Genomic DNA, 25922 nt, shown 5'->3' with positions numbered 1-25922 from the left:
ATGATGGCTATTAGTATTATTATTTTATTTTATAATGGTTATAATTATTGTTATTAACTACGTTTAATTTATTTTTTCTTCTCTCTCTTGAGCCAAAAACTAACAAAAGTAATGCCTGTGTTCAGCTTTTACGCACTGCACATCAAATACACCTTCAACATTAACCTGTGTTGTTGTTTTTTTTATTTGAATGTATGTTATTTGTATTTAAATGCACAGTTTGTCTGTCTTGTCCTAATTTGTCCTGTTGTTTTGTTAGTGTAGTATTGAAAAAAAAAGGCATAAAGAGTCTACACCACAGTTAACCTCCAAAATAAAAATAAATAAATAAATAAAATTAAACAAACTAATTTTAAAAAGAAATAATCAATAAATAAATAATTTTATGCTCACAAACTCACATGAATGTAATTTAACTTGAGTTTATAGACCTAAACGAATATATTATTTTACTATTTATGATTCCTTTAACTTATGAAGAGCTAGAAATACCTTCTGTACATTCTCACTACTTTGTATTAATTCCGGCATCACCTTATTTATTTCTTTAAAAAGACCAGCCATACAGAGATCCGAATTTACCCTTTGGTGACCCGGCTGTCGGACCCAGACCACGTTTCAAGGCTCAGACTCCACTGATGAGTGTGCAACGATGGCTGAGCCGGTGGCGCCCCTGGTGGCCGGCAGGGGTACCGGGGAGCCAGCAGGAGAGTCGCTGCGTTGAGTCAGTTCGCCGTAGCTCTGCCGACTGGAGGGATGTGACCCCGGAACAGGACGCCCTCCTACAACAACACACCATTCAAACAGAGCACAGAAGAAAGTAAACCTGGACCAGGAGGGGTAAGCACAAATCTCCAGTTTTCTTACGAGGGAAACGTTGTCAGGGGGTTTAGGAACGATGCGTGTGCTCGAATCCCAGCGTTTGCACCTCTGGCGGAGCAGCGATACCTGGATGGTGTTTGCACCCATAGGAACTTCATTCAGGCTTTTGTCTGGGGCATGCTAGCGAGCTAGCTTGGTTAGCATCGCCCGCTTTGCCAGTGTGTAGCGCCTGGTTGTTGTTTTCCCTTTTGGTGGAGACTAAATGAAGCGGGTGTTTACGTTAAAACAAAAGCCACTCGGAAGTTAAAGAAACGAGTGTGGTCCGTACATTTTTCCTTCCCGTGAAGGATATAGCTTAAGACCCGCATCGAAAACGGACTGAGGCTCGCCGCTTGCTAGCGAGAGCGCTGCTACAGTTTGAACAGTCTGCGTCCCGCAGCATGACAACGGAACCAGTCCACGGTCGTGCGTGCCCACCTCTTAGAGAAACAGCTGTTTTTATTTCACTCTGGGTTTCCGGGCATTTCTGTTGCTTTATTCACATTTGGGGAAGATTTAAGAAGACTTGTAAATGACCCTGCGATATCGTAGCTGTTTGAATCACTTGCACTCACGCTCACGATGTTCACAATATTGTTCATAACGTGTCTCAGACAACGGCTCCTTCTGTTTCCTGCTGGAAATTCCATGCGGTGCACAGTACATTTGTCCCAGTCCCCAAACACCCACCCAAAGGCAATGCTTGGGCTTGGAGTTTAAAATTTAAACATGAAGCTCCACCAAAGCGTTTTTGGCCACTTTCTTGTGTTCAAGTTTGCTTTTCACATAACCCACAAGCCTGCTTTTCTATTTTTGGATGGTCTCACCCATGGATGCATTGTGCCACACCGTCAGTTACCCATGTCTGCTTACACCACCACCACCTCCTCCTCCTACATGTCAGAAAGCTGACAATTCCTAGAGTGGCAAAGCTGGCACCCTATTGGGAGCAGGGCATTGATGAGTGTGGGTGTTGGGGCTCTGCCACATTGGCAAGCACACTTGAAATCTCCTGACGAATACCAGTCACGGACCGCAGTAATGTAAAGCCTGCCTTAGTTTGCCCATTCTCCTAGCTGTCTGGATTTCTCAGAGAGATTAGGACCACTGGCCTCCTCGTGCTCGCTGCTCTTCAGCCTCCTCGAGCCCCGAGGGGACCTCATCAGCTGCCTGCCAGCAGAGTTTGGGAGGCAATGCTGTTTTATCTCATGACTGCTTGCTCTGTGTTTGGCACAACACTTGTCATCCTGTCAGCATTAACCAGGCCACGTAGTAGACTTTTGTGGATTGACACCGCAACACTAGAACTGCTTGCGTCTACTCGTGGCTTACACGCCCAATCTCATTCCCAGTGAACACCAGATTAGATTTTTTTTTAAAGAATTGGACTTAAAAACACTGTTTTATGGAAGTTAAGAGAGATGCTCATGTCTGTCTGTTCTATTGTTCCAAGCACATAGATCTCATAAATCAGAATTTAGTGCCCTGCCTTTAACGTTGGTTCTTTTGAAAATCTTGCAGCCAGTGCCCTCGAGGGGCCATCTTAAGGCAGCAGCTTCCGTTTCAACTTGACAAGCTTGACAAGTTCTGTGATCGTAAAAAAATAAATAAAATTATTTATTTTGTAATATGGTACAGTCTGTGGGAAAAGTGGCTTTATCGAATTAGACGTAAGAAGACAAAACCGCAGAATCAAGTCGTGTGAAATTTAATGTAAAATGTTTCTGCAAAAAACTTTTTTTTTTAAAAATTCAAAGGAAAGCCGTGACATTACAGATGTAAATTTGCAATTAAATTCTGAACCATCTAGGAGGGGAAAAAGTGAAGTCGGGATGGACGTAAAGAATTAGCTGAAGAATAGTTGAATACATGGAGAAGCCCTGCTAAAGCTTGAACACTTGGGCAGGGTTGAGTTCATGCCTCACATGGTGACAACAAGACATGACCTACTTATCAATCATGTTCCCACAAACTAGTTCACGGCCATTGTCCCCCATTTACTGTCACCATTGTTGGGAACATTGTACATATGAAGAGGTGACAGCATGCAGACAGACACAAAGTTCAAGTCGGAGCCTTTCGGCTTGTTGTGTCGGGACCTCGATCTGCCCGTTCAATAGGGATTCAATTCTCTGGGTGTCAAGTAGACTTCCTTATGTGGGATGTTTGGCTATGACAATTTAAAATTTTCACTTAACAAGGCCCGAAAACTCTCAATAAACCACAAAATGAAAATTACACTATGTTGATATTTAATATTTAATCATCTCAGTGCATGCTGCATCCCCGTTGTGTTAGTATAGAATTCACAAAACTGATAAGATTGGGCTAAATTTGCCAAACTACAGTGTTGAATGGCAACATTGTGCCGCCCTAATTCCAGTCGGCTAGTTTTAATACACGCAATGACCCATTGGTAGAAAAGAGCATGTGTTCGTAAATGTGTGTACCTGCAGCAGCACAGCTGCTGTGCAGAACCAGGCCAGGTTGTTGGCAGCTCAGCTGGCAGCCACACCAAGCTTACTTAGGTTTCTCACACATTTGCTCGGGATGTTGCAGCAGCCCGTGACTCCATTCAAGTTATTTTACAGTCTCGGCTTTTCCTCCCCCAGTTTAAGCTGTTGACCTATCAAGAGCCCTATGCAGTTGAGTTCTGCTGGCCAGAGGAATTTGATTTGTAAATCAGATGTCATGCATCATGTGAGCAGCTGATTGCAGAGCCAGTAACAGTGGCAGCCTCCGCCCTGCTTGACCCTCAGCAAATGTGAAGACCTATCACATTGCATCCTGTAATCCCTGGCAGCAGACCCTCATTGCACTGTTAGGCCAGGCCAGAGTCCTGAAATGGTCTTGAGAAGTTTATGTTTCTCAGAGACACTAATGGGTACCAACACACACATAATCACAATTCAACACAAAATATTCAGCATGCGAGCAATAGGCCTGTCTCTATTTTTAAAGTGGCATTACTGAATGTGTAGTGGCTTTTAAGAGATGTGGCACTGCAATGACATTTGAATCAAGCATAATCCCATTTGCTGGAGTGGGAGCAATCTTTAACTGTGCACTTTTAGCAAACATTGGTGACAGTAGTCATTTTAAAGTAAGGCCTTTGCTTGTTATTTCCATCTTGGCAAGCATGACACGCGTGTCCCATGTTTCACCCTGATAACAGGAGAAAACGCACTGATGAAAAAAGCAGTACAATGTGATCTGTCATTCTGGTTGTTTTACGTGCAGACACTAGTGGAAACAATAATTGCCTCCATGTTTTTAAAAAGTGTATATATAATGTTAGTGGTGCACTGCAGCCTCACTGCAAGAAGATTTCTGGTTCTCGAATCAAGTTTGCATGTTCACTCTGTGCCTGTTAGGTTTTCCTCCCACAGTCCAAAGACATGTCTATTAGGTTAATTGGTGATCCTGAGCTGAATGTTGATGCGAGGTAGATAAAAAGCTTAAAATGTGTAAAATACTGAAGGAATGCATGATTTGAGTACATATTTCATAACACGTTGAACTACACAGTTTAACGTGAGATTTATTTTCCTGCACGTTTATCATAACTTGATTTAAATTTTAATCTGAAAAAGTATTCATAGAGACCTTTTACTAATCCAACCAAATATGAGCTCAGAGGTGGGCGATAAAGCCCAACAGTTATATCATAATTTTTCAAGGAAATTTGCAATAATGATATTTCTGAGGACAGTTTTATTGATGTTTACAGCTTGCAGGCAACAACATTTATTAGTGCAAACAAAATCGTTCTTTTGAAATGAGACAGACTACGTAATTCAAAGTGCGAATCTGCTGAAACAATGTGCCAGCAGTAGCATTATGGTGCACCAGTAGGGCAGCAAGGACAATATAGTCACATATTAAAGCTGAAATTAAAAATATTTCCTACCTGATATTTTTCTCTGTTTGACCAGCTGCTTAAAGCCCTCCTTTTCCACAATGCAACCCCATCAGTAATTTCCCTCCAATGTTTGCTCTTCCTGTTGTATGGAGTGCACTTAGCCGGCACTCCGGCGATGCTCGGTTCAGTCATTTGTTTACTTTTGGGTTGCACATCAGCAGCTGCTAGCATCTCTTCACACACCTTCGTAGCCTGGTTTTACACGACTGTGTTTTTCTTTTGCTGTGAGTGGTGAAACAAATTTGTTGTTTCCACGTTTAGCGCGAATAGTTTTGTGGGTACTAAATAGTCATCGGAGGCTGGCGTGCAGCTCCTGCTGTCAAAAACAGGATCTGGCCTTGTCTGATTGTTGCGTGCACTAGATAACATAAACACTTTACATGTTTAATATATTATCGATTGATGTAACATGACACTGTTTTGTCAGTTTTCTGCCTGTACTGTCATGGATGGTATGTTGTGGCACAGCCCTAGTATGACTTACTGCAGAAGTCAGAGATACTTAGTCTCTTACCACATGCAATCAGGGCAGGGCATCTCAGTACTTTTGTTCATGTATAGGCCGATCTTCAGTTTAAGCTAAACCTCATTTATGTTACACCCTGATACCTGTAAATGGGGAGTACCCATTAAATCTGTTTATTTTATTGAAAAGGGACAATGCACTTTAACTGTTAATGACCATTTAGGTACATCATATAAATGGGCCAGATGTATGCCAATCATTACACCAGCATAAATATCCCACAATGCAATGCAGTAGTACATGAAAGAAATTGCTAGACAGAGATTAAGGCAACTGAGATCTAAGTCAGTAGCTCTTCCTTTGAAGTGTTTAAATATATGGTTTCACTTTGCTAGGCATAATATACTTTTAAAAATTTTCCTAATCTTTACTTGGTTAATCTTAAATGAGGTTGGGTTACCATGGTAACATATCTCCAGCCAGTTCTCAAGTAGTAATGTGAATGTACTAAGTAGTGCATCCGTAGAAATGTATGCTAATAGTAATTCACAGGATAGGCTGAACAATGGCACATAGCTTGGGATTTCAGATGCAATGCCACATTAATCAAAGACATCAAAGAACTTGGACTGCGACTAACTGTTGTGTATGCCCACGCCATGCTGCATAACTGCCCTTGTTATTTGAAGGTTTAAAAGTCATAAATTATAGAGGGTTGAACTGAAATTGTTAAAATGAGCACTGTAAGGATACACACTCAGTACAACTGGAAATTTTAGTCCATTTATAGGTCAGTCATGGACAAAACAACTCTTAAAAATCCATAAAATAGAGACAAAAACACGATAAAATTCCAGGCATTCTCATTTTTAGACTCTTTAGTTTAGTTTCAGTGATGATTTAGTTTAGCTCCACTGCCTAGAGGGGCTCAGAGAGCCTGATGTCTCAGCTCAGCCCAACAAGACAACACTGACAAAAGCACAACACAGGCAGAGAGGGGGGAGATTATAGCTAGATCAGCAAAAAAGAAACCCTTTGATTATGTCTGGAATATTAGCCGTATGTGTCTGGGGCTGGCTGAGTATCCCTCGGGGGATTAGCTTTGAGCCAGCCCACCTCTAGAACCTAACCTCGGGAACATACAAAGGAGTCTGACAGGATCCTTATTGTGGTCCTTGAAAGGATTTGAGACGTTACACAGCAGAGCACACCAGAATATTGCTAGCATGATCCTAGTAGGCAGCAAATATCACTATGCCTAACCATGTTTATATTCGGAGCATTTCAGCAGAGCAGGAGACAGTTTTACTCCTATATTGCATCTTTAATGTCTGAATCTTTTACATACATATACAATCATTATGAAGTTTTCTGTTTTAAATCTTATGCCTTATTGTGCTGATTAAAAGTATCAACTTTTGAAGGCATGTTATCTAGTGGTAGACACCAGATGTGTTGTCTACTCATGAATCACAAAATTAATGTTGAGATCACAGCAGTTGACTTTCTTTCGAAATAAGAAGATTTAGGTGAGCTAGCAGCTAGCGATGGTTGGACTCCGGTGCACGTATTTACAGCATAGAAATATCTGGTCAAAGAGGCGTTGCTGAAACTTGGAAACAAAGCCTATGCGAGAAAAACCAGGATGTGGAAAAAATAATGATAGACACTCTGGACAGATGAGTCAGAAGTTTAAAATATTTGGTTGTAAATTTATGGTAGAAGAAGAGCTAAGAGCACTACAACAGGCAGCGCTGAAGAATATAGATTCTTGAAGGTTTGGGTCTGGGGTTTTTTTGGCAAAGAATTGATCAGAATTAGTGGCAAATGCAGTTCTACTGTTCATAAGTCTGATCCAGATGCCTCCTGGATGATATTGTTAGTGGTTTTCTGTGCATGTTCTGAAAAACCAGAGTAGAACAACCTGCAGGTTTTTATCTATCACGATTGATGGGTTTTATTGACCCCCAAATTAATTTGTGCAGTGTGATAGCAATCCTGAGCATGTAGTCAGATTCGTGAAGATTTGGCAACGAGAAGAGCCGACAACAGATGGCATGGCCCCCATGGAGCCCCCAGCATCAAGGAGTCATTCTGAGATAACATAAAGAGGCAAGACAGACTAAATCCACAGAAAAGCTGCAGCAGGCACTCTAGGAAACACCTAATGACCTTCGTGCGAAGGACCTTTCAAAGATTGATGCTGTTAGAGGCATAAGGTGGTCACATCTCACTTAGCAATAATGTAAGTTTTGCACTGTGCATGAAGTCACTGACTGAAGTTTGATGTGGCTTTTTTATTTGTCAGATATGTAAAAGTAAACCCTGCATGAAATAAACATGATTGTTTGGACACACATTGTTATATGGTTTGAAAATCATCTCAAACTGGACTTTACCCTACGCTGGTGGGTTGTTTGGTTGGTTGTCTGTTTTATTTTGAACATGTAAATAAAATAAAATACATTGTACACAGTAAAATTAAAAGGGAAAAAACATTAATTTGGCATTGATATCTTAGTGTTTATCAATTTAAAATTAGACAATATACATATAGAACTACATATTCTGTTTTCTGCTCTCCCACTGTCACTTGTTATTTAAGCTTAGTTTAGCCTTCACTGAGAGCATCTACAGAGTACATGTGAATTATTGTTGGGTAATTATCAACGTGGCTGGAAAATCAGTTTGTTTAGTAGGATTGCATGTGTGAAACTACTCGATCTATAAGCATCTTCACAGCGTTAATTACAGCGTTGTACATTTTGTAATCCGGTTCAGTTTGTACCAGAGCTGTAATTATTTTATTTTATCTCTGTAGCTGCTCTGCTGCCCAAAATAGTCATCTGTGAATTAATCCTTCTGCTCTCTACCAGCCAGGAGAAGCAAGGATGAAATCCACAGAAGATTCTTTTTTAAGTGACTCTCAAACACATTATGATAATGTAAAAAATATCTCTGATCGTCCTGATTTACATTTTCCACATTGTTTCTCATTTCTGTCGAAATTGTCCTTATGGGACTATGCGGCATGTTTGTTCTTCTTACAGCAGATATTGCTGTGAATGTGAGATAAAATAAAATCATTTCAGGCTGATAAAAATACAAATTGTAACTCTCTAAACAGTAGTGAGGCCGGGTAGACATGGTGCTAAATATGGACAGTTTTTAAACTTCAAAAGGAAACATCAGAGGATCTGAAATGCCTCAGTCATGAAAGCAGTAGGCCTATTTATACAGATGGTGAATTTTGAATATGTCGGTCCAGCAGCAGGAGGGGGAAAATGGTTACATTGTCACATCTCAAAATATGACAGACAACTGATGGGTCTTTGTTCCATCATCATTTCAGCCTTCATAGATCTCAAGACAACACTTTTTGGCAATTAGTCTAATGTTTCACTTCAGACGCTCTCCTCATCCTCTACTCTTTGTCTAGTCATATTCAATGACTGTCATATTCCCAGTGTGCAGGCAGATCGGAGCTCCTGAGTTTCATTCATTCTTCATGCTGCTCGTCTACGTGCTGGTAGGTCTCTTTCCGGGAGTCTTAGCTCTTGTGTTTGTCTGAGGTTAGGTGCTCGGAGAAGTGATCAAACGTGTCGCTGCTGCTGATCTAAAGACACTGACACCTCCCCGGCACCCTCTGCCAACATCCTCCCTCCATCACTACCCCCATCCAAATAAATTCACACAAGATCACCGCCAATCCCCTGAAGGTTTACTGAGCAACTGAACTGATGCTGGCAAGCTCGTCTCAGTCTTTTCATGTCTTTCTTGCTTTGAGTCTTCTGGAGCAGCTCTCCAATTAAGCTACAGCTGATGCTCAGGTTGAAGGGAATAACTAATGTATTTAACTGCTCCTCGTTCAGCGTCCTGCTACTTCCTTTAGCTGACAAGGAGACGTCAAGTACTAGCTACTTGCAGTAAACAGTCACCAAAGATTGCTATAATTACAAAGTGCCAGAAGCATGGTCTCCAGCTGCTCTGATCTGGATGAATCCACATGCTCACAGTGGCAAACGCTAGCCAGTGGCCTACGGTACCCCATTCATCCTCTTTCCCCAGGGCTCTGGAAAGGGGGAACAGCAAGCCAGCTCCTCAATTAAATATAACCCTACATCAAACAGCCTGTCAACATGCATTAGTGGTCCTTTGTATAGATAAGAGGCCAAAATAAATTGCAAGTGCTATCATAGTCACTGTGGCTCTTATGAAATATTCTCAGAAGAACAAATCCTGCCATGCATGCTGATATTTTCTCTCTATTAAATCTTTTTTTCCTCACATAATTTATCCTTTTTAATGATTTATTTTGCTCTTTTGTGTGAATTGTTTCTCTTGTGTGTTTACCCTTTGCGGTTAAATTCAGGGTTGATATGAAGACGTGCTGTATGCTTGTCTGGTTGGTGCGGCATAAAAGAGATCTAATGTGACAGCAGCCGACCTTGGCGTGTGTGTGTGTGTGTCATATCACAGCAGAACCTTTTCCTGTCACACACATTGGATTTGGCAGCTCCTTTTATCACCTTCTTTTTGCTCCCGGTTTTTTTTCCCCCCTTTGCCTGTTTTTCGCATCTCTGCAGACTGACAGTGAAAATAGGTCATTAGTTAGATGGAGAATAAGAGATGGAAACAGGCAGGGGCGAGCTCTGTGTAAAAACTGCCATGCAATATTAATGATGCTGCAAAGAGCCAAACCTGCACTTTAACTATATGAAGTAGTCTGGAAGTACTGGAAGACTGTGGGTGTGGCTGTCCGATATATCTACATATCAGAACTGCCTTATTTTTTTGTGGCAAAGCAAACAAGGTGCTGGAAAGTTTCCTCAAAGATTTTTGGTTCATGTTGATATGATGACACAGTGACGGTGACTGTGGAGGCCATTTGAGTACAGTGAACTCACTGTCACGTTCAAGAAACCAGTTTGAAATTATTTAAGCTTTGTGAACTGTGGTCATTAAGAGTTGGACATTGTCATGAACAAAACTCAGGTAGGCTGTTGAGCCTAAGAGCCTTGATTATATTCTGTTTCGACACGGACATCTGAACATATGTTTGCCCAGTAGTCATTCCTGTTATACTTTAAAATCTGCGGCCTGTTGTGGATATATATTTGGTACATTTTTTTTATCTAAATTTTAATCTAAATGCTCAGTAGAAAGATCCTGATGGACAATGCTGATGAAATTTACATAAATCGTACCCAACCAGACCGACCAATGCAATAAGTACAATGAAGGCCAAGGTGTGGCACAAAAATATTCTCCGCACCATTACAGCACCACCCGCCTGGAAAGCAGGATGGATCCATGCTTTTGTGTTGTTTGTGACAGTTTATAACTCTACCTTCCAGATGTTGCAGCAGAAATTGAGGTTCATCAGATCAAGCAGCATTTTTCCAACCTTCTGTTGTCCAATTTTGGTGAAATGAAGCTTCAGTTTCTTGTTTTAGCTCACAAGAGTGACACGGGGTGTGGTCTTCTGCTGCTGTTTATTCTCACCTGCTTCAAGATTGGAGGTGTTACACTAACAAAGATGCCCTTTGACATACCTTGACCTTAGCTTTTGAAAAGTGGTTGTTTGAGTTACTGTTGTCTTCCTGTTAGTTTGAAGCAGTCTGGCCATTCTCCTCAAAACCCTGATATCAAAAAGGCCCAGAGAACTGCCACTAACTGGATATTTTCTCTTTCACTGACCATTTTCTGTAAACTCAAGAGAGAGGATCAAGTGGGGAAATTCCAGTAGATCAGTCAATTTGTGTCTTTAGTTTGGTCAGGTTGAATATGCAGAATAACACAACTGCTGAAGATACTCGTTGAAATGGTCTAATCTTTATTGCCTAATCACTCTTTGAGCTTGGCTCTTGTCACACTGTGTCACTGAAACAACCCAGTTGTCTCATATCAATACTGTGTTTGTGTAACTGATTTTCACAGATCTTGTGTAATGCTGATGTGTTTGTGTCCAGAGCCACAGGAGCAGGGGGGATGAACCGCGAGGAGGCCCCGGGAAAGTCTCCTGAAGACATGTACATCCAACAGAAAGTGCGGGTCCTGCTCATGCTCAAGAAAATGGGATCAAATGTAAGGAGACACATTGATTACCGCAAAACTTTGCCATTTGAAGTTTCAGATTTAGGCACGCACAGCTCATGCACACTGTGGTTATTGCTTTAGTTGGCAAAGACACACATTATAATAACCTGAAATCCATTCCCTAGCCAAACCTTCAACTGATCTATGCAGTTTGCACAGGTCATCACCTAATAATGTTGTTGTTAGAGTGAAACAACAACAGAAGATAGTCCTCAGTTTATTTGGCACACATTTTGTTTGTTCAAGCAATGTGTGCTAAAGGAGCAGAGAGAAGAAAAACAGATCAATTTCTTTGAAATAATTAATGTTAAAAATCAAAATATTTTGGATCTAAATTGCCTCATGGCTGTTTCTGGGAGAATTGCTATGTTTCATTAATCAGCATGTTGAACAGAAGTATTTGACTTAGTCTTTGAGGTCAGTATTTCAATTTGTTTTTACTTTTTTGTGATTTTTAAAGTGACTTTGTTCACTCCTCTTCAGCTTACGCCGAGTGAAGAGGCTTTTCTCCGAAATTACGCAGGTGTGGTCCACAGTCAGATGAGCCAGCTACCGCAGCACAACATAGACCAGGGTAAGGCTGTGACACACACACACACACACAGTTTAACGGTGCAGTCATTTTAGCTGAAGCATTTTTTTATTAGGAAATATTTGTTCATGTAGTTGCAAAATACATTCATGTGAAAAAGTTTTCTCAGCACTTCATGCTGTTCTGTGAAAAATGAACTACGCCCTTACTGCTTCCATAGAAATTAACAGGGCAAGTAGCCACTAGGTGCTGATAAACAAAAGCACTTTATTAATTGATTATAAAATCAGATCTGTTTGTCAGTTGGCATTAATTTAGGTCTGGAGCATTAGGTGTTTAACACACTGCCACACTCTTCCCTGGAAGAATGTCTCACTAAATTCACCCCAAGGTCAGACTGTTCAATACAGAGAGAAATTGCAAAATATCCAAGAGCTACACATCAGACTCCGCAGGTCTCGGTTAGCATGCTAAATGTTGATGTTCATGGCAATACAATTAGAATAACACTAAACAATTATGGCTAGAAGGGTTGCCAGCAGAAGGCCTCTTCTCTCTAAAAAGAGCTGGGCAGCATGGTGTAGGCTTGCAACACTGCATCTGAAGAAACCACAGGACTTCAGGAACAATGTCCTTTGGACAGATGAGACCAAAGTGCCGATGTTGGTACTCTAGAGTCAAATGCGAGGCCATATCCCTGACAGCTGAAGCTTGGCCCCCACCGGGTCATTCAACGGGACAATGTGTTGCAATGACCCAGACGAAGTCCAGACTTCACCCACATTGAAAAGTAGTGCCAGGGCCTTAGGAGAGCTGTACATGAATGATCTCTGGCAAACTTCAATGAACTGAAGGAACTGTGTAAAGAAGAGTGGGCCAAAATCCCTCCACAATGATGTGAGAGACTGTTGAAGTCATACAGAAAATAATGACTTAAGTTAATGATGCTAAAGGTGGTTCTACAAGCTACTGAACCATGTGGTGTGCTTAGTTTTTCATAGGACTGCAGAAAGATGGTTTTGGCACGCCCCAGTAAGTTTTATCCAGGGTGAAAAGAAAATCACTGTTATTGTAAAAAGACAAATTTTTAACTATCTTTGTTTATCAAATGGCAGCGAAATTCATAGAGATGAGATGAGGCCTCATATTCAACCCCCAAAGGCTCAAAAACCCTGTTGTACTCCTATTTTGCATATCAGTATAGTTCTAATTTTCATAGTTTTTTTGTAAATATGTACAAATCAAAGGTGTTTATGGCAGCGTGCTATTGCTAAACATTTATAAAACATTAGCCCACAGACACCACCCTTAGAGGAAAAAATGCCCGACCAAAAACAAGGGGAAAATCCCTCAACACACATCATCCTTTACAGTCTGCACCCCAGCAGGCCGAACTGGTTCGCTGACTGTGCACAGGAGGCCGACTCAGCAGCCCACCAGCGCTGCGAGATTACTCACGCCACAAACAGCATGACTGGCTGGAAACAACTGACTCATCCTCAGCTCAAGCACATCACTAGTTTCTCCTCTGCTTTACTTAATGGATAATATTTTGATGTTTGCTCTGTAAATCACTCTTCATTACAGATGTAACCTTACAAATGCTGGTCATGCCTTGTCAAGACAGCAGAGGATGCTGTTGAGCTTTCTAAACCTGTCTGTGGTGCTCCTGAGCTTAATCCACCTGAGGGCGCTATATTTAACAAAATGTTATATGTGAAAAGGCACTGCAGTTACCTAAAAAAGCAGCAGCATTGTTATTTTATTTATTTATTTGTGAGTAGACTTTAGCTCAGTCCAAAAACACATCTGCGAGCTCGGAGTCCCGCTGTCCTCCTGTGGTGAACCTGCTGGGGCTCCGGTCTTGCTTTGCCCCTTATGATATTGGGTTCCCCAGGGGAGCTTCCAGCTTGGAAAATTGGCTTTGATGCTTCACCCAGAGGGAAGTGTTAGGTGTCCTTGTCTGCGTCCTTGCTCTGTGGGGAAACAATCATGTTTGAATTTAGAAACATCACATTTTCTGCGTCGAAGGGATTAGGCTGTGATTATATAAGGTGTTGAGTAAGGTGCGGGTAAAAGGTACGACGTGCTGTGCCGCGCCGTGCCGCCGAAGTACATTGACATTTTGTTAATCGCGCCCTCACTGTGCAGTGTGGGACGCGACATTGAATTTTTAATATGGGTCATTGCATCACTGATGATGTGTATTTCATTATTAGACTGCGTTCCTTCATCAGGCAGCAGAATATAAAGAACTGCAGCAGACAGGACGTATGATCGTGTCATATATTTCAAACTACAGCACCCGAATGGGAGATCAGTACTGGTTTGAAGTCATTAATTTATGATGTACATTTTTCTTTTTTTAACTGCAGTCTAGCTGTCAGTTTATGCTGCTGTGCTCGCCGCCTCTCACTCCATGCAAAGTCTTTGCTTTGTCAATAAAGCTAGGAAGAGTCTCATCAATTATGGAGGAATATGGCGCTCCAAGTCTGCATTATACATCACAGAAACGGACACATTTAGTGTCATTTGGCAGCATGCCACTTCCTCGGTGTGCCAGTGGATAATTTGTGGTCTGCACTATGTCTGAGGTATTGTGATTAAGCATCGTGCAGATTGCTGAGAGTTAATCTGTTTTAAATATTGAGCGCTGTGCTGAAGGACAGCGGTTTGTAGGGATCAGCACACATGGGATCTTTTCAGTTGGTGTGAAGAGAAAGTCCAGTATTTGATCTCATTTACACTTGGTAATTGGGGAGTAAAAAAAGATGAAAGGAAGTATATTTGTTGCCTGGTAGTGAGTCACACAGCAAGCTGATAAACATAGGTAATTATGCTAATTTTATTCATACACTTTGAGGAAAGGGCGTTTGCACTAGAATGTATTTGAATGTGTATTTCTGCTGCTAGACAAATTCTGAACACCTGTACCGAGAGGTTTGACTCATGCTGTACTCTATCTAGTTTGCACTGCTCACACTTCATTATAATGACAGGAGACCTGTACCATCCCGCCGGATGAACCAGCAGAACTGTCTGTACCAGCGAGTTATCTTCAGTTGTTTGGGGTTTTCTTTGGTTGCTAAATGAGATTGGCAAGGATGTCAACACTGTTACTAAAATGTTGCCATAAGTGAGGGTGGGTCAAGCTGGCAGTTGCATCTCCATAAACTTCTGGTTAATCTCTGCAGCAGATGCTGAAGCTACAGCTTTAATTATTATTCGCTTCGTAGTACTTAAGGGGTTGATATTGATAACGTTTTATTAATACCAGCATCATGATCATGTTGAATTATAGGCCTCATTTTTTTTTCAATCTCCTTATTGAGTTTTTCTGTCTGGGGAAAAATTGGTCTGCCCATGTTCTCAGCGTCGCGAACGGGTGACACGGTCATCAATACTGGTTTGTGATTATGTGAAACGCAGCGTAGTTTGACCATGCTGACGCAGGATGCTCTGATACCAGCACCCTCAAGGGGTGTCAGCATGGAGCGATAGTGTCACACATGGCGTCATTGATCAGGTGGTGGGGTGCTTAGAGGGCGCTGCGTGCACAGTGGAGTAGTGAAAATGTCCTCTGATGTTATTCGAAATCAAGGTTAGGTTGTCTGCAAGACATCTCCTAAGGTGTAGCTCTACTGATGTGACTGATCCATCAGGGTTGCTGTCTGCTTAGCACGTTCTGGTGCAAAAATGATGTGCAGCAGAGAAGTGTTCAGTCTTCATCATGTCGAGTGGACTGAGTGGGAATGTAGCTCACATGAGACTCATTTTCTCAGACTCTGCTCAACTGCCAGATTTTTTTTTACTGGTTCTTCCTTGTGGGGGAAAAAAAACAACCAAACAAAAAACAATAGAAAATCAGCTTTCTGCCACTCATATTTCTTGTAAGAGTAGGGGTCACTGGATTTGCATTTCAGATAGTTTTAATTGGCTGATTACCATACATGCAAATACAGAATTTTGTTTTGCGATTTTAATCAGGCCAAAGAGGAATTCTCTGCCGAAGGCTCCGTAGCTGAGACGGGGTTTTTTTCCACACAGCTTTTTACTGTAATGCCTTAATGAAGTTGTTTTTTTTAATCTGCATAGAAGGATAATAAGCTGTGCTTAAATGCTGTTACCATGTTTGGCATTGAAGTGAGAAATCCTGAAATTGTGTTTTTTGGCACTCCCTTTGAGTGTTAATTGCCACTTTTTGACTAATACTGAACAATAACTGTGTCTATTTAAAGCGAATTAACACGTTATGATGCAGAGACCTCGTTGACACACTAGTTGACGCGCAGTAATACAGTGGTTGTCTTTGTAATAGGGCTTTTTATTCCTCCTCTTTAGCTCTTTTATCCACAGCTTTCTGTAATTGGCGTCATGTCACTTTAAACAATATGGTTTGTCAAAACGCTCATAAAGGCAGCAGTCTCGGGGCTTGTTATCCTTTCTGATTTGACGAGGGAAGTTTATTCCTCCCAGAAGGATGCTGCATGGCCTCAACAATAGAGGTGGAGGAGGAGTGGGGTTGCCATGGCAACCTCAGATGTCCCAGGAAAGCTGACCTTCCCTTCTGGGCCTCGGTGGTGTTGTGACGTGCTACACTGGTAGGAGTGGAGCAGGTGTCATGAAAGGGCCAGGCTGGGGTGCTAATTGCACAGCCTGGCTGTGATGTTCGGGTCTCTTTCTGTCTGTCTCATCCATTCATTCACCGCAGCCATGTTTGATCAATATATTCAGACCAGGTCAGAGCACTGAGCAAACCCCCTCCACCCGCTTTGTTTGGCTTCTTGGCTTGGCCATAGCCGTATTGATCCTGGCTTTATCCGATTCCTCACTGCAGCATGAGTCTGCTGCCCAGCACTCAGATTTATTAAGTACCACGTCTGCCTCAGTTTCTCCTTATATCTCTATTCCAAATCTGCCAGAAGGTGTGTTAGAGTATGTCTGAAAGAACTGCTTTATGATCTCCTTAACCAAAACTGATTTTTAGTTCTTTTCTCTAAAAACAAATGTTGTTACAAACAGATCAAATCTATCTGTACAGCCTTGTTTATAAAGGATAGCATTAAAATAGTCTTTTTTTTATTTTTAAACCACAAAGTTTTTGAGCTTTATTATCTTGTTTAAAAAGACCGTTTAAAATTATGTTGTTGTAATAATTACTAAGCAGGAAGAAGTGCAGGGCTCTGAGCCGACAGACCCACTGTGTTTGGTAAATATTTTGAGCTGGACCACACACACTTCCCCGCTGTGTGTCACGCTTCTTAACTCGCCCCTGCTGTTGTTGAGTTTGGGGGGATGATGGGTGTCCCACGCCTTTATCCCCTGGCCTGACCCTGCACAGATTGTGACCTGAAGTGTTGCTGGTGCTTCCTCGCTGCTACACTAGAGTCATCATGTAGAGGCTGGAGACACCCTCGGGAGTGCAGCTTGGCGCCTTTGACATCAAACAAACTTCTTTTTGGGTTAATTCACAGTTTTCTTGTCCTCTGAGGTTTTTCTGCAGGCCTGTGTGTTTTGCAGTTAATCCCAGGCAACCACATTTTGATTTGTAGTCTCAGAGAAGCGAAGAAAGGCTGCTTGCTTATGAATATGTTCATATGAACGCATTAATGTTCTTATTTTTTTTCTTTTGGTGGGCTGAGCACATTTACTGTCACTGTATTCATATAATCCACCATCCGGTGTTGTGCCGCTCTCGTGTGGCGAGGAAGGAGCCAGTGTGAGGTGGGTGGGGGAGCAGGAAGGAGAAAGGGGGCTGGACGCAGAGCTGCAACGAAACAGACCGAAAGCTTTTTGCTCATAGGCCGCAACGGGAGTGATGCAGTCGTGATTTTTATCCGTCGCTAGGCAACAGTGTTGAGGGACCTGACGTTTCCATTTTGTTGGCGAGAGTGTGTGCGTGTGCGTGTGCGTGTGTGTGTGTGTGTGTGGCAGGGCAAAGTGCTCAGATAAAGCCCTTCCATCCATCTGTGGAAGTATTTGGAGAAACTATCGGCTGCTTTATTCTGCCCAAGTTGCTCAGAGCGTGAACCGCCCGCTACACAATAACGAACTCCCATCACACAAAATAATTCAGGCAGGCGTTTATTCTGATGAATGGCTGTTATTACACGCTGCTGCACCAAAACATGATCCGTGCTATTCAGCAGAGGTGTAATTCAGGTCGACTCTCCTATTGTGTGGTATTACATAATTGTCTCTTTTTCAAGCACCATTTATCCCCACGTGGTGTCTCAGAGCAGATGAGGTTTGTGTTATGAGCTGAAGTCAAGCACCATGTTTCTGATACTGTTTTTTTCTTTCTTGTACGGTAGTCTCTTTTGGGTAAGCCAGGGAGCTCCCATGGGAGGGGGAGCTTGAAAGATCACATTAACCCTCCACCCCCCTCAAAAAAATCTTGATCTCATCAAGCTCCAGGATGACCTGAATGCGCTATAGAAAGATGCAAATTATTTTCCCAGAGCGATAGCAAATTAAAAACAAAATTCTGCTTTTTTGGAGGGTCTGTGCCGTCTGATGAGGAGGGTCCGCCCTTTGTGCCAAATACATGTGAAGGCTCACAGTCCCTGGCCTACTTTCATATCTCCATAATAATTAAATCTAACACGCACTTCAGGGCTGAAGAGAAGAAAGGCTTTTTATAGCAGGCACACACGAGGTGCTGATAGAGATTCTTCTTAACCATTTGAAAAGGTGTGGAGCTCGGTGTTAATGAGATTTCTTAGATGTTGCTTATTAGATGGTTTTTATGTCATCACATGCTCATGCGTACTGTGGATGTAGACTATTGCACCTTGCTATCGTTTTTCTCCTCTCATCGTTGAGGTAGTTTTTTTAATTTAAGGTTTTGGGAGACATTAATGGGGTCTCCCACGTCATTCTCAAATGAATCAGGTTGGGACATTATCTTCCGCTAGGCTTTTTCACATGTAACACGCAACAGTAGACTTGAAATACTCTATTTAGCTTAGATGAGGGTGCTGCCTGCTTAGAGCTTGCATAAGGGAGGACACATGACCCCCAGTCACTCGTTGTGATTTAGCTAAGCCACTGTATTATCACATGGGTGCAAATCAGCCTCTCCGGCATCACTCTGACTTGAAGAGCTGGTGGAGGAAATGCCCATTGACATCCTATCCAGCAACAGTTATGCAGTGGTGCAAAAGTACTTGATAGTCATGTGACAAAGAAAAGACAGCGTCTTAAAAAACACAAAATCTAATAAGAATAAACAGGTATCTGCACCTCGAGAAGTAGCAGAGGGTTTGGAAGTTTGCTGTTTCTGCAGCATTCAGGTGTGTGTTAGCATGATGCCAAGGAGGAAAGCCATCTGTCGTGATCTTAGAGAAGCAATAGTTGCTGGTCCAACAATCTGGGGAGGGTTAGGAGGCCATTGCCAAACAATCATTGCCAGTGTGCATCCCAGCAAATTCACCCCAAGGTCAGAAAAACAAAACAACAAAATAAATAAAGTTTCATCTCAGCTACTGCAGGCCTGAGTTAGCATGTTAAATGTAAATATAGCTTGTCTGGAAGCTTTGTCAGGAGAAAACCGCTTCTCTTGGGTTTGCAAAGTTGCACATTGAGAACAATAACCTTCAGAGTTGCAAGACCAAAGTGGAGACGTTTGGTTATAACACACAGTAACACATTTGCAGAAAACCATTTGCCCGCATCATTTCAGCACAAACAAGTCAAACCAACTGTCACCGCAGTGGTGGGGATGATGATTTGCGCTTGTTTTGCAGCCTGTATAAGTATTTAGAGTCAAATGTGAGGCTGTCTGACAGCTGAAGCCCACACTGCCTCCTGCAGCAGGACAATGAATCGAGCAAAGCAAAACATCTGTAAGAATAACTGAAAAAGAAAAGAATTAACATCTTGCAGTCAAAGTCCTGACCTCAGCCTGATTGAAATGCTGTGGGGGGGACCTTAAGAGAGCTGTGCATGAATGAATGCAAACACACATCAATGAACTGAAGCAATGATGTGAAGAAGTTGTGTTGTCCTGTATGTAAAACCTTAAAATTAAAAGAGGGAGAGTACTTCCTTTTTGACAACTAGATATTTTCTTCTTTGTTTAAACTCTGAATGCCGGAGTGCTTAATATGAGAGAACAGCTGAATATATGAGGCACTGAATTACCTTTGTATATTTTATTTAATGTTATGTGAACAGAAGTGGAAAATGTATATCCACTTATGAGAGTAAAAAAACACACTCGGTGGGTGTGTGTCCAAATCACTTGACAAATCACAGTTGGCAGCAGACTAATGAATGATTTCTTGTTAAGCAGAAGCCAGCTGAGAAAGTCCTTTTTGTGTAGCTGGCAGGATTCATTAGTTGACTCAACACAAATGAGGCTGTAATTATCGGTTGGTCCTCATTAAGGTGGCAAAATGAAACGAGCACAGAAAGAATAAAGGAAATGGTAAACACTGATAGTTTTTTCCACGAATTGGAAATCTGCTGGATTCTCACACAGTTTACTGGCAGACACACTTGTACTACAGCAGAGGACACTGACTGGTGCTGAAGCCTCAGATTTAAGTGTTATCATTGCAGAGCAGGATGTAGGAGGTCAGTGAGCCACTCAGGGTGTTGCAGTATCTCCAGTCAGAGTGCTGTGATTTCAGATTGAGGAGGGTGGGTTCCCACAGTAGGTGATACATATATGGCGATACACGAAATTACCTGCATGCACCAAAAGGATTTTCACAGCAGGGTATTCCCCTTCGGCTTTATAGTCACAGCTGACAGGATTTACAGGATACCGACGGGATCCTAGGACCTGTGGAAAACTTGTCTGGCTTCACACTTTGAACTCAAACGTGTTTTGGGTTTTCCGATAGCACAAAACATGTGGAAGACTGACCGGGATTAGGGCTGCCACGATTAGTCGACTAGTCACGATTAAGTCGACTATTAAAATCGTCGACGACTAATTTAATAGTCGACACATCGTTTGAAGCTTTGTAAGATCACAAAGGACGCAGGAATGAGTAGTAGGATTTAAGAGTGTAATAACGGACTGAAACAGAAGATGGCAGCACTGCATGTACAAGGATGCCAGCTGCCATTAAACCCCGAAGAAGAAGAAGCTGTGTCCCAGAATTCATAGCGCAGCTGTCAACAATGGCGGCAGCTAGTTAGTTTTAACTTTACTCTTATTATTCTTTCTGGGTCACAAAATAAACCTTTAACATATTTTCAGGCGAGAATGTAGCTGTGTAAACCTCAAATATCTGCTCAGTTTATCAAGACACCACGTATTTTCAAAAGCGCTCCGACGTTTTCGGAGACGTCTGTTACCCACTAGCTCGTTAGCTAGGCGGGGGCAAGGCTAACTAGAGCCGTGAGAACACGGGACTCCCGGCAAATTGTTTTCAAACCCACCGCCGTCTTTCGCTAGTCAGGTTAAACATATATATAAGTCACTTAGATAACTTAAAAATGTTATTGTTTGGCTTTCTTTAGTATTTTATTTGTTCCTGAGTAAATCGGTTTGGCTGAGATTAAAGTTATAGTTTTTGCACAGCTAAAACTGTCAAGCAGACAGCTGATTATCAGAAGCTGGAGAATATACTCCGGTGTCCTGTTATATTTTAGAAAGCAAGGAGTTTATTAAACTTCACCGAAACAATCTGCAAATTTCATTAAAAATTAATAAACTACCATCTTGTCTTTATTTTTAGTTAGCACAAACACTTCAAGCTGTAAGCTAATGATAGTTATATAAGACCAGATGCTGCTGGTGCAATAAGCTGTATGCTGTACCTCCAATGGATGATGATCTGATTAGTCGACTAATCGCAAAAATAATCGGTGACTAGTCGACTATCAAAATAATCGTTTGTGGCAGCCCTAACCGGGATAGATGCATGTAGCTAGAAGAATGCAATTTGATCCCTCACGGCAGAGAGCGGCCTTGTTTTTTGTGCATGCAGCCCAACAAATGTTTCGCAGACTTGACTTTGTTGTAAATGCATCAGGTAACTTTCATAAGTCTCTGCCCGAGGCCTCTTCTCAAATCTTTCATGACTGGCGCAAAAGTTCCTTAGTATTTCTGTATGGTTGTGTTTGCACTTACTGCTTCTGTGCCTAGTCCAATATTTAGACCGACTCTAAGAAAAGGCAACAACACGTTTCCTGTTAGTCAGAAAAGTAAATAGTTTCTTTTAACAGCTTATCTTCTGAAGCTGGACGTAAAGTTTCCTTCCCAGTTGATAATAAAATCCTTACCTTTTTTGGTTTTCCATCATGTCCTGTCCGGGTGGCTACTAGAGGTGGGAAATATAGCCTCAAAACGATGTCCCGGAATAAAGGAAATTTACGATTATTTCTGACAGTCTGAAAAAGAAACTCTAAATAGCTTTTTATCGATGCTTGCAGCTTGTGCAGGCGGCAGCATTTATTAGTGCGAACAAAATGAAGGGCATTTTCCATCCTTTTCCAATGTGCTGTTGTCACTGATGACATACTACTTCATTCAAAGTGTGTATCTATTGCCACAAGGGCCCAGCAGCAGCAGTGTTACAGTGCAACAGTAGAGACACGGCATAAGTCAAATGTAAGCGCACAAGTAGCCCAAGTAGTGTTTTTTTTATTTCTTTTTTATCCTTTCTATCGTACTTTATCGATCGATGCTGGTGTTAGATAAAAAGCATGTCACATTAAAAGTCTGTATTTGTGTCTCACGTTGATTCTCAGGTGCAGAGGATGTGGTGATGGCGTTCTCACGGTCAGAGACGGAGGATCGACGACAGTGACCCTGGCTCCCGCGCCCCTCGTCCCACCCACCTCACCCCCAATCCCTCCCTGCACGTGATCCACACCACCTTTAATCTCCACAAACACGACCCCTGCTGAGCTCAGGAGAGGAGGTGAAGGGAGGATGCCTGAGAGGGACAGAAGAGGATGGGAAGAGACGGGGCGGGGGCTGCCTCACCCTCCACCCGGCCTTTTCCACCCCTCGACTCCTCCTCGTACAAGTCGGCGCACCATTACCTGAGATGCACTCAAGTGTGGGTCACTGCGGGCTGAAGCTTTGGCACCAAGGCAGTCAGTGAAAACACTCAGATCGTGTGGATGATTATCATTGGGTTTTTTGTTTTTTTAGGAGGGTTTGGATGTGTATCGTTCTGTTTGTATTGGGACTTCTTCTTTTTTTTAGCAGTGTTACATGTTGTATCTGCTGTTGCTGGTAGAATTGACCAGCGGGCTGACCGAAGCAAAGAGAATTATAGTTTTGGTCAAGCAGCGAGAGCGATGATTGATGAGTGTTAGAGGAGAGATTTTGATTATTTCTGCTTACCCCGCTGGGCTGAAGTTGTTTTTGGTTTAGCTGTTGTGTTATAAAGGCTTTTGTTTGCTTTCCACCAGGGGCCTCATTTATAAACATGAAAAATGCAAAATGCTCTCCCCTACAGATACAGATGTTAACTCGACCCTGCATTCTGGAAATAAAGTAAAATGCGTTGAACCCCATCAATAGGACAAAAAAAGACATATATTATTTTGTAGTTCTGCGGAGACGTAAACATTCCCATTAGTGGAGTTTCCGTGTAATTTGGTAAACATCCATCCATTCTGCCACTTATCCACGTCCAGCTCAAAGGGAAGGCACTCTGTGCTTAGATGCTCAAACCTCCCTCCCCCATAGCAGCTGCCTCCAACTCTCCTACAGGGACACTGAGGCTTTGCCGAGCCAGCGGAGATGATGTTATCTCTTCTAGCTGGACATGCCCGTAACATCTCACCTATAGGAAACCAAGTGCTCTGGACCACCTCAGCTAGCTAGTTTTAGATGGAGGTGATAGCAGGGTTACTGTGAACTCCTCCCGGGCGATTGAGCTCCTCAGACTATCTGTTACTCTGCTCGTCTTTCTCAGGAAGCTCGTTTTAGCCGCTTGTATCTGTGGGCTCATTCATGACCCAAAACTGTGCATGAAGTTGGGAACATAGATTCAGTGTAGACCACGCCAGCCCGTGTGTTAATCTCCCGCTACCTTCTTCCCTTCCTTTGGAAACTCTTCCACTAGACACATCAACTCATTTCCATCCCAGAGTTGGCACCCCATCCTTTTCTGCCAGACAACCACGCCAGATTTGGAGGTGCGGATTTTTAAATTCGCCCCTTAATACTCCACACGGAAATGTCATCAGCTAAAAGAAGTAAGCCACAGTGATATCTAACCCACCTCTGCTCTCCTTCATCAGATTAACCCAGAATGTTTTCAAAAACAAGTATGACTTGAGATCTCTGGAATTTTCCGTGTGGCTTGCATGAATACTAATACGATCAGCTGATTGATGTGTGTAGTAACACTCTCAGCAGGCCCGTCATTAATCATTCATCTTTGACTACATGGGTTAGCAGGCTCACGGCATGACCAGCGGGGTCTATGTAAATGAAAATCGACACATTTCTCTTTTTCTTTTATTTCTTTGTGAAATCCATGGATCGGTTTATAAATGAGGCCCCGCTTGTTCTTTCTGACGCTTAGTTTTCGACCCGCAGGCTGTAAAAGAGAGAGGGAAGAGTTAAAAACACTACCAGACGTAATCACATCAATCATGAAACACAAGTGTGCACGTTCACCCCAGACGTGACATGTAAAAAAAATTTTTTTTTAATTGTACAGATAGTTGGGAAATAGGAAACATGAATTAAGTGTGCCAATTGTTTGACTTTTTTATTTCTTTATTTTTTAAGTTGTAAGATGAAATTGAGAGTTAGGAAGGAAACAGGCTGTAGTTGTAATTTATTGCTTACCGAGTCGACAACCGGCTCTTCAAACACCATTAAAGGTGGGAGAACCACGAGTCGCTCTGTAACGTCATCAACCATCAGTGGCTCTTTGCTCACACTAAAGTCACAAACTCTAATTTTTAACTACCTGTAACTAAAGACATGGCGCCAAACACGAGGAGTGCGTGCGATACTCTGAGAATTGAAAAACCTTTCCGCTTCCTTTTGCTTCAGCCGACTTTCAGAAAGGTAACGCAAAGCGGTGCGTTTCTAAATCCTCGGGAGTATGTTTCTGACTGTACTGTATCTATTGCACTATTATCAGTGGGATATTTGCAAAAAAAATACATTTTGATATTTAGCACAGAGAGTCTGTTTGGTTCAGTGGATTTGAGAACAAAAAAAACTTTGTAAACACGTTTTTATCCTGTCAGTGTTTAAAAAATAAATAAAATAAAATAAATCTTGTTAATTGACACGACTGGAATAGCTAAGCGGATAACACCGGACATGCTTTTATTTTCTAGTGAACTGCTCAGTATTAAATGTGTTTAAGTACAGTTTGTTAACTTGTATAACTTAAAATAACTGTAATGTTTCGACGCCGAGCATGTCTGCCTCGTGGCTTTTAATGTTCATTCAGCCGAGGATCTTCAAAGCCTTGCCACAATGACCATTGTTTGTACATTCTTGATGTTTGTGGAAGCTACTAGCTCTTTTAAAAATGTTTCTGGAGAAAGAAAAACCAACAACAACTAAAAAGATGATCTCTTTTTTATGGGTAAGTGTTATCCAAGTGTTATATCCTGTTGGCAATAACTTCTATTTGAATGTCCTCAATCATCGCAATGTAAAAGGCCAACACAAGAAATTTGTCTTTAGGTTGACTTTTATTTTGAAACTTTTTTTTTTTTTGTTGTCTATGCATTGATTTGTTTTCTTTGTTTTGTTCTCTCTGAGGTGTCTTACTGTACTTTTTTGCCTATCAGGGTTGTTCTGCAGCCTTTTATTCGAGTTGTGAGTGAATGTCAGTTTGTGCGAATCATTGAACTTTCAGCATGCTGTTGAGTTGAGACTAGGACTGTGCGTCTTTTTACTGTGATCACCTGACGATGGCTAAATTGTCTTCTTTTTTAATGTATGTGTGTTGCCTTTGTTTTGTTTTTTTTCCCCCTCTCAAGTCGATGTTAATTAGTTGGTTTCGTTTTGTATGGCTGCTGACCATGTCTTGACTCAATGCTTCCAAATCCTATACCAACTGAACAATTAAAGAACTTTTAAACGGTGAAAA

The 25922-nt window shown here is 41.9% G+C and overlaps 1 protein-coding gene across 1 annotated transcript; it reads left to right on the top strand.

The window, feature by feature from the left end:
• The first annotated feature begins 675 nt into the window (after positions 1-675).
• ctnnbip1 (catenin, beta interacting protein 1) lies at positions 676-25922 on the top strand. Its single transcript, XM_026153131.1, has 4 exons — positions 676-840; positions 11222-11336; positions 11832-11922; positions 22591-25922. The coding sequence occupies exons 2-4, from the start codon at positions 11241-11243 to the stop codon at positions 22647-22649; spliced, it is 246 nt and encodes an 81-aa protein (XP_026008916.1). The 5' UTR covers positions 676-840; positions 11222-11240; the 3' UTR covers positions 22650-25922.

The sequence above is a fragment of the Astatotilapia calliptera genome, chromosome 20 (genome assembly GCF_900246225.1).
Source record: "Astatotilapia calliptera chromosome 20, fAstCal1.2, whole genome shotgun sequence".
NCBI lineage: Eukaryota > Metazoa > Chordata > Actinopteri > Cichliformes > Cichlidae > Astatotilapia > Astatotilapia calliptera.
Note: the sequence above shows the minus strand (reverse complement) of the source record. Positions and strands in the feature narration are given on the sequence as shown.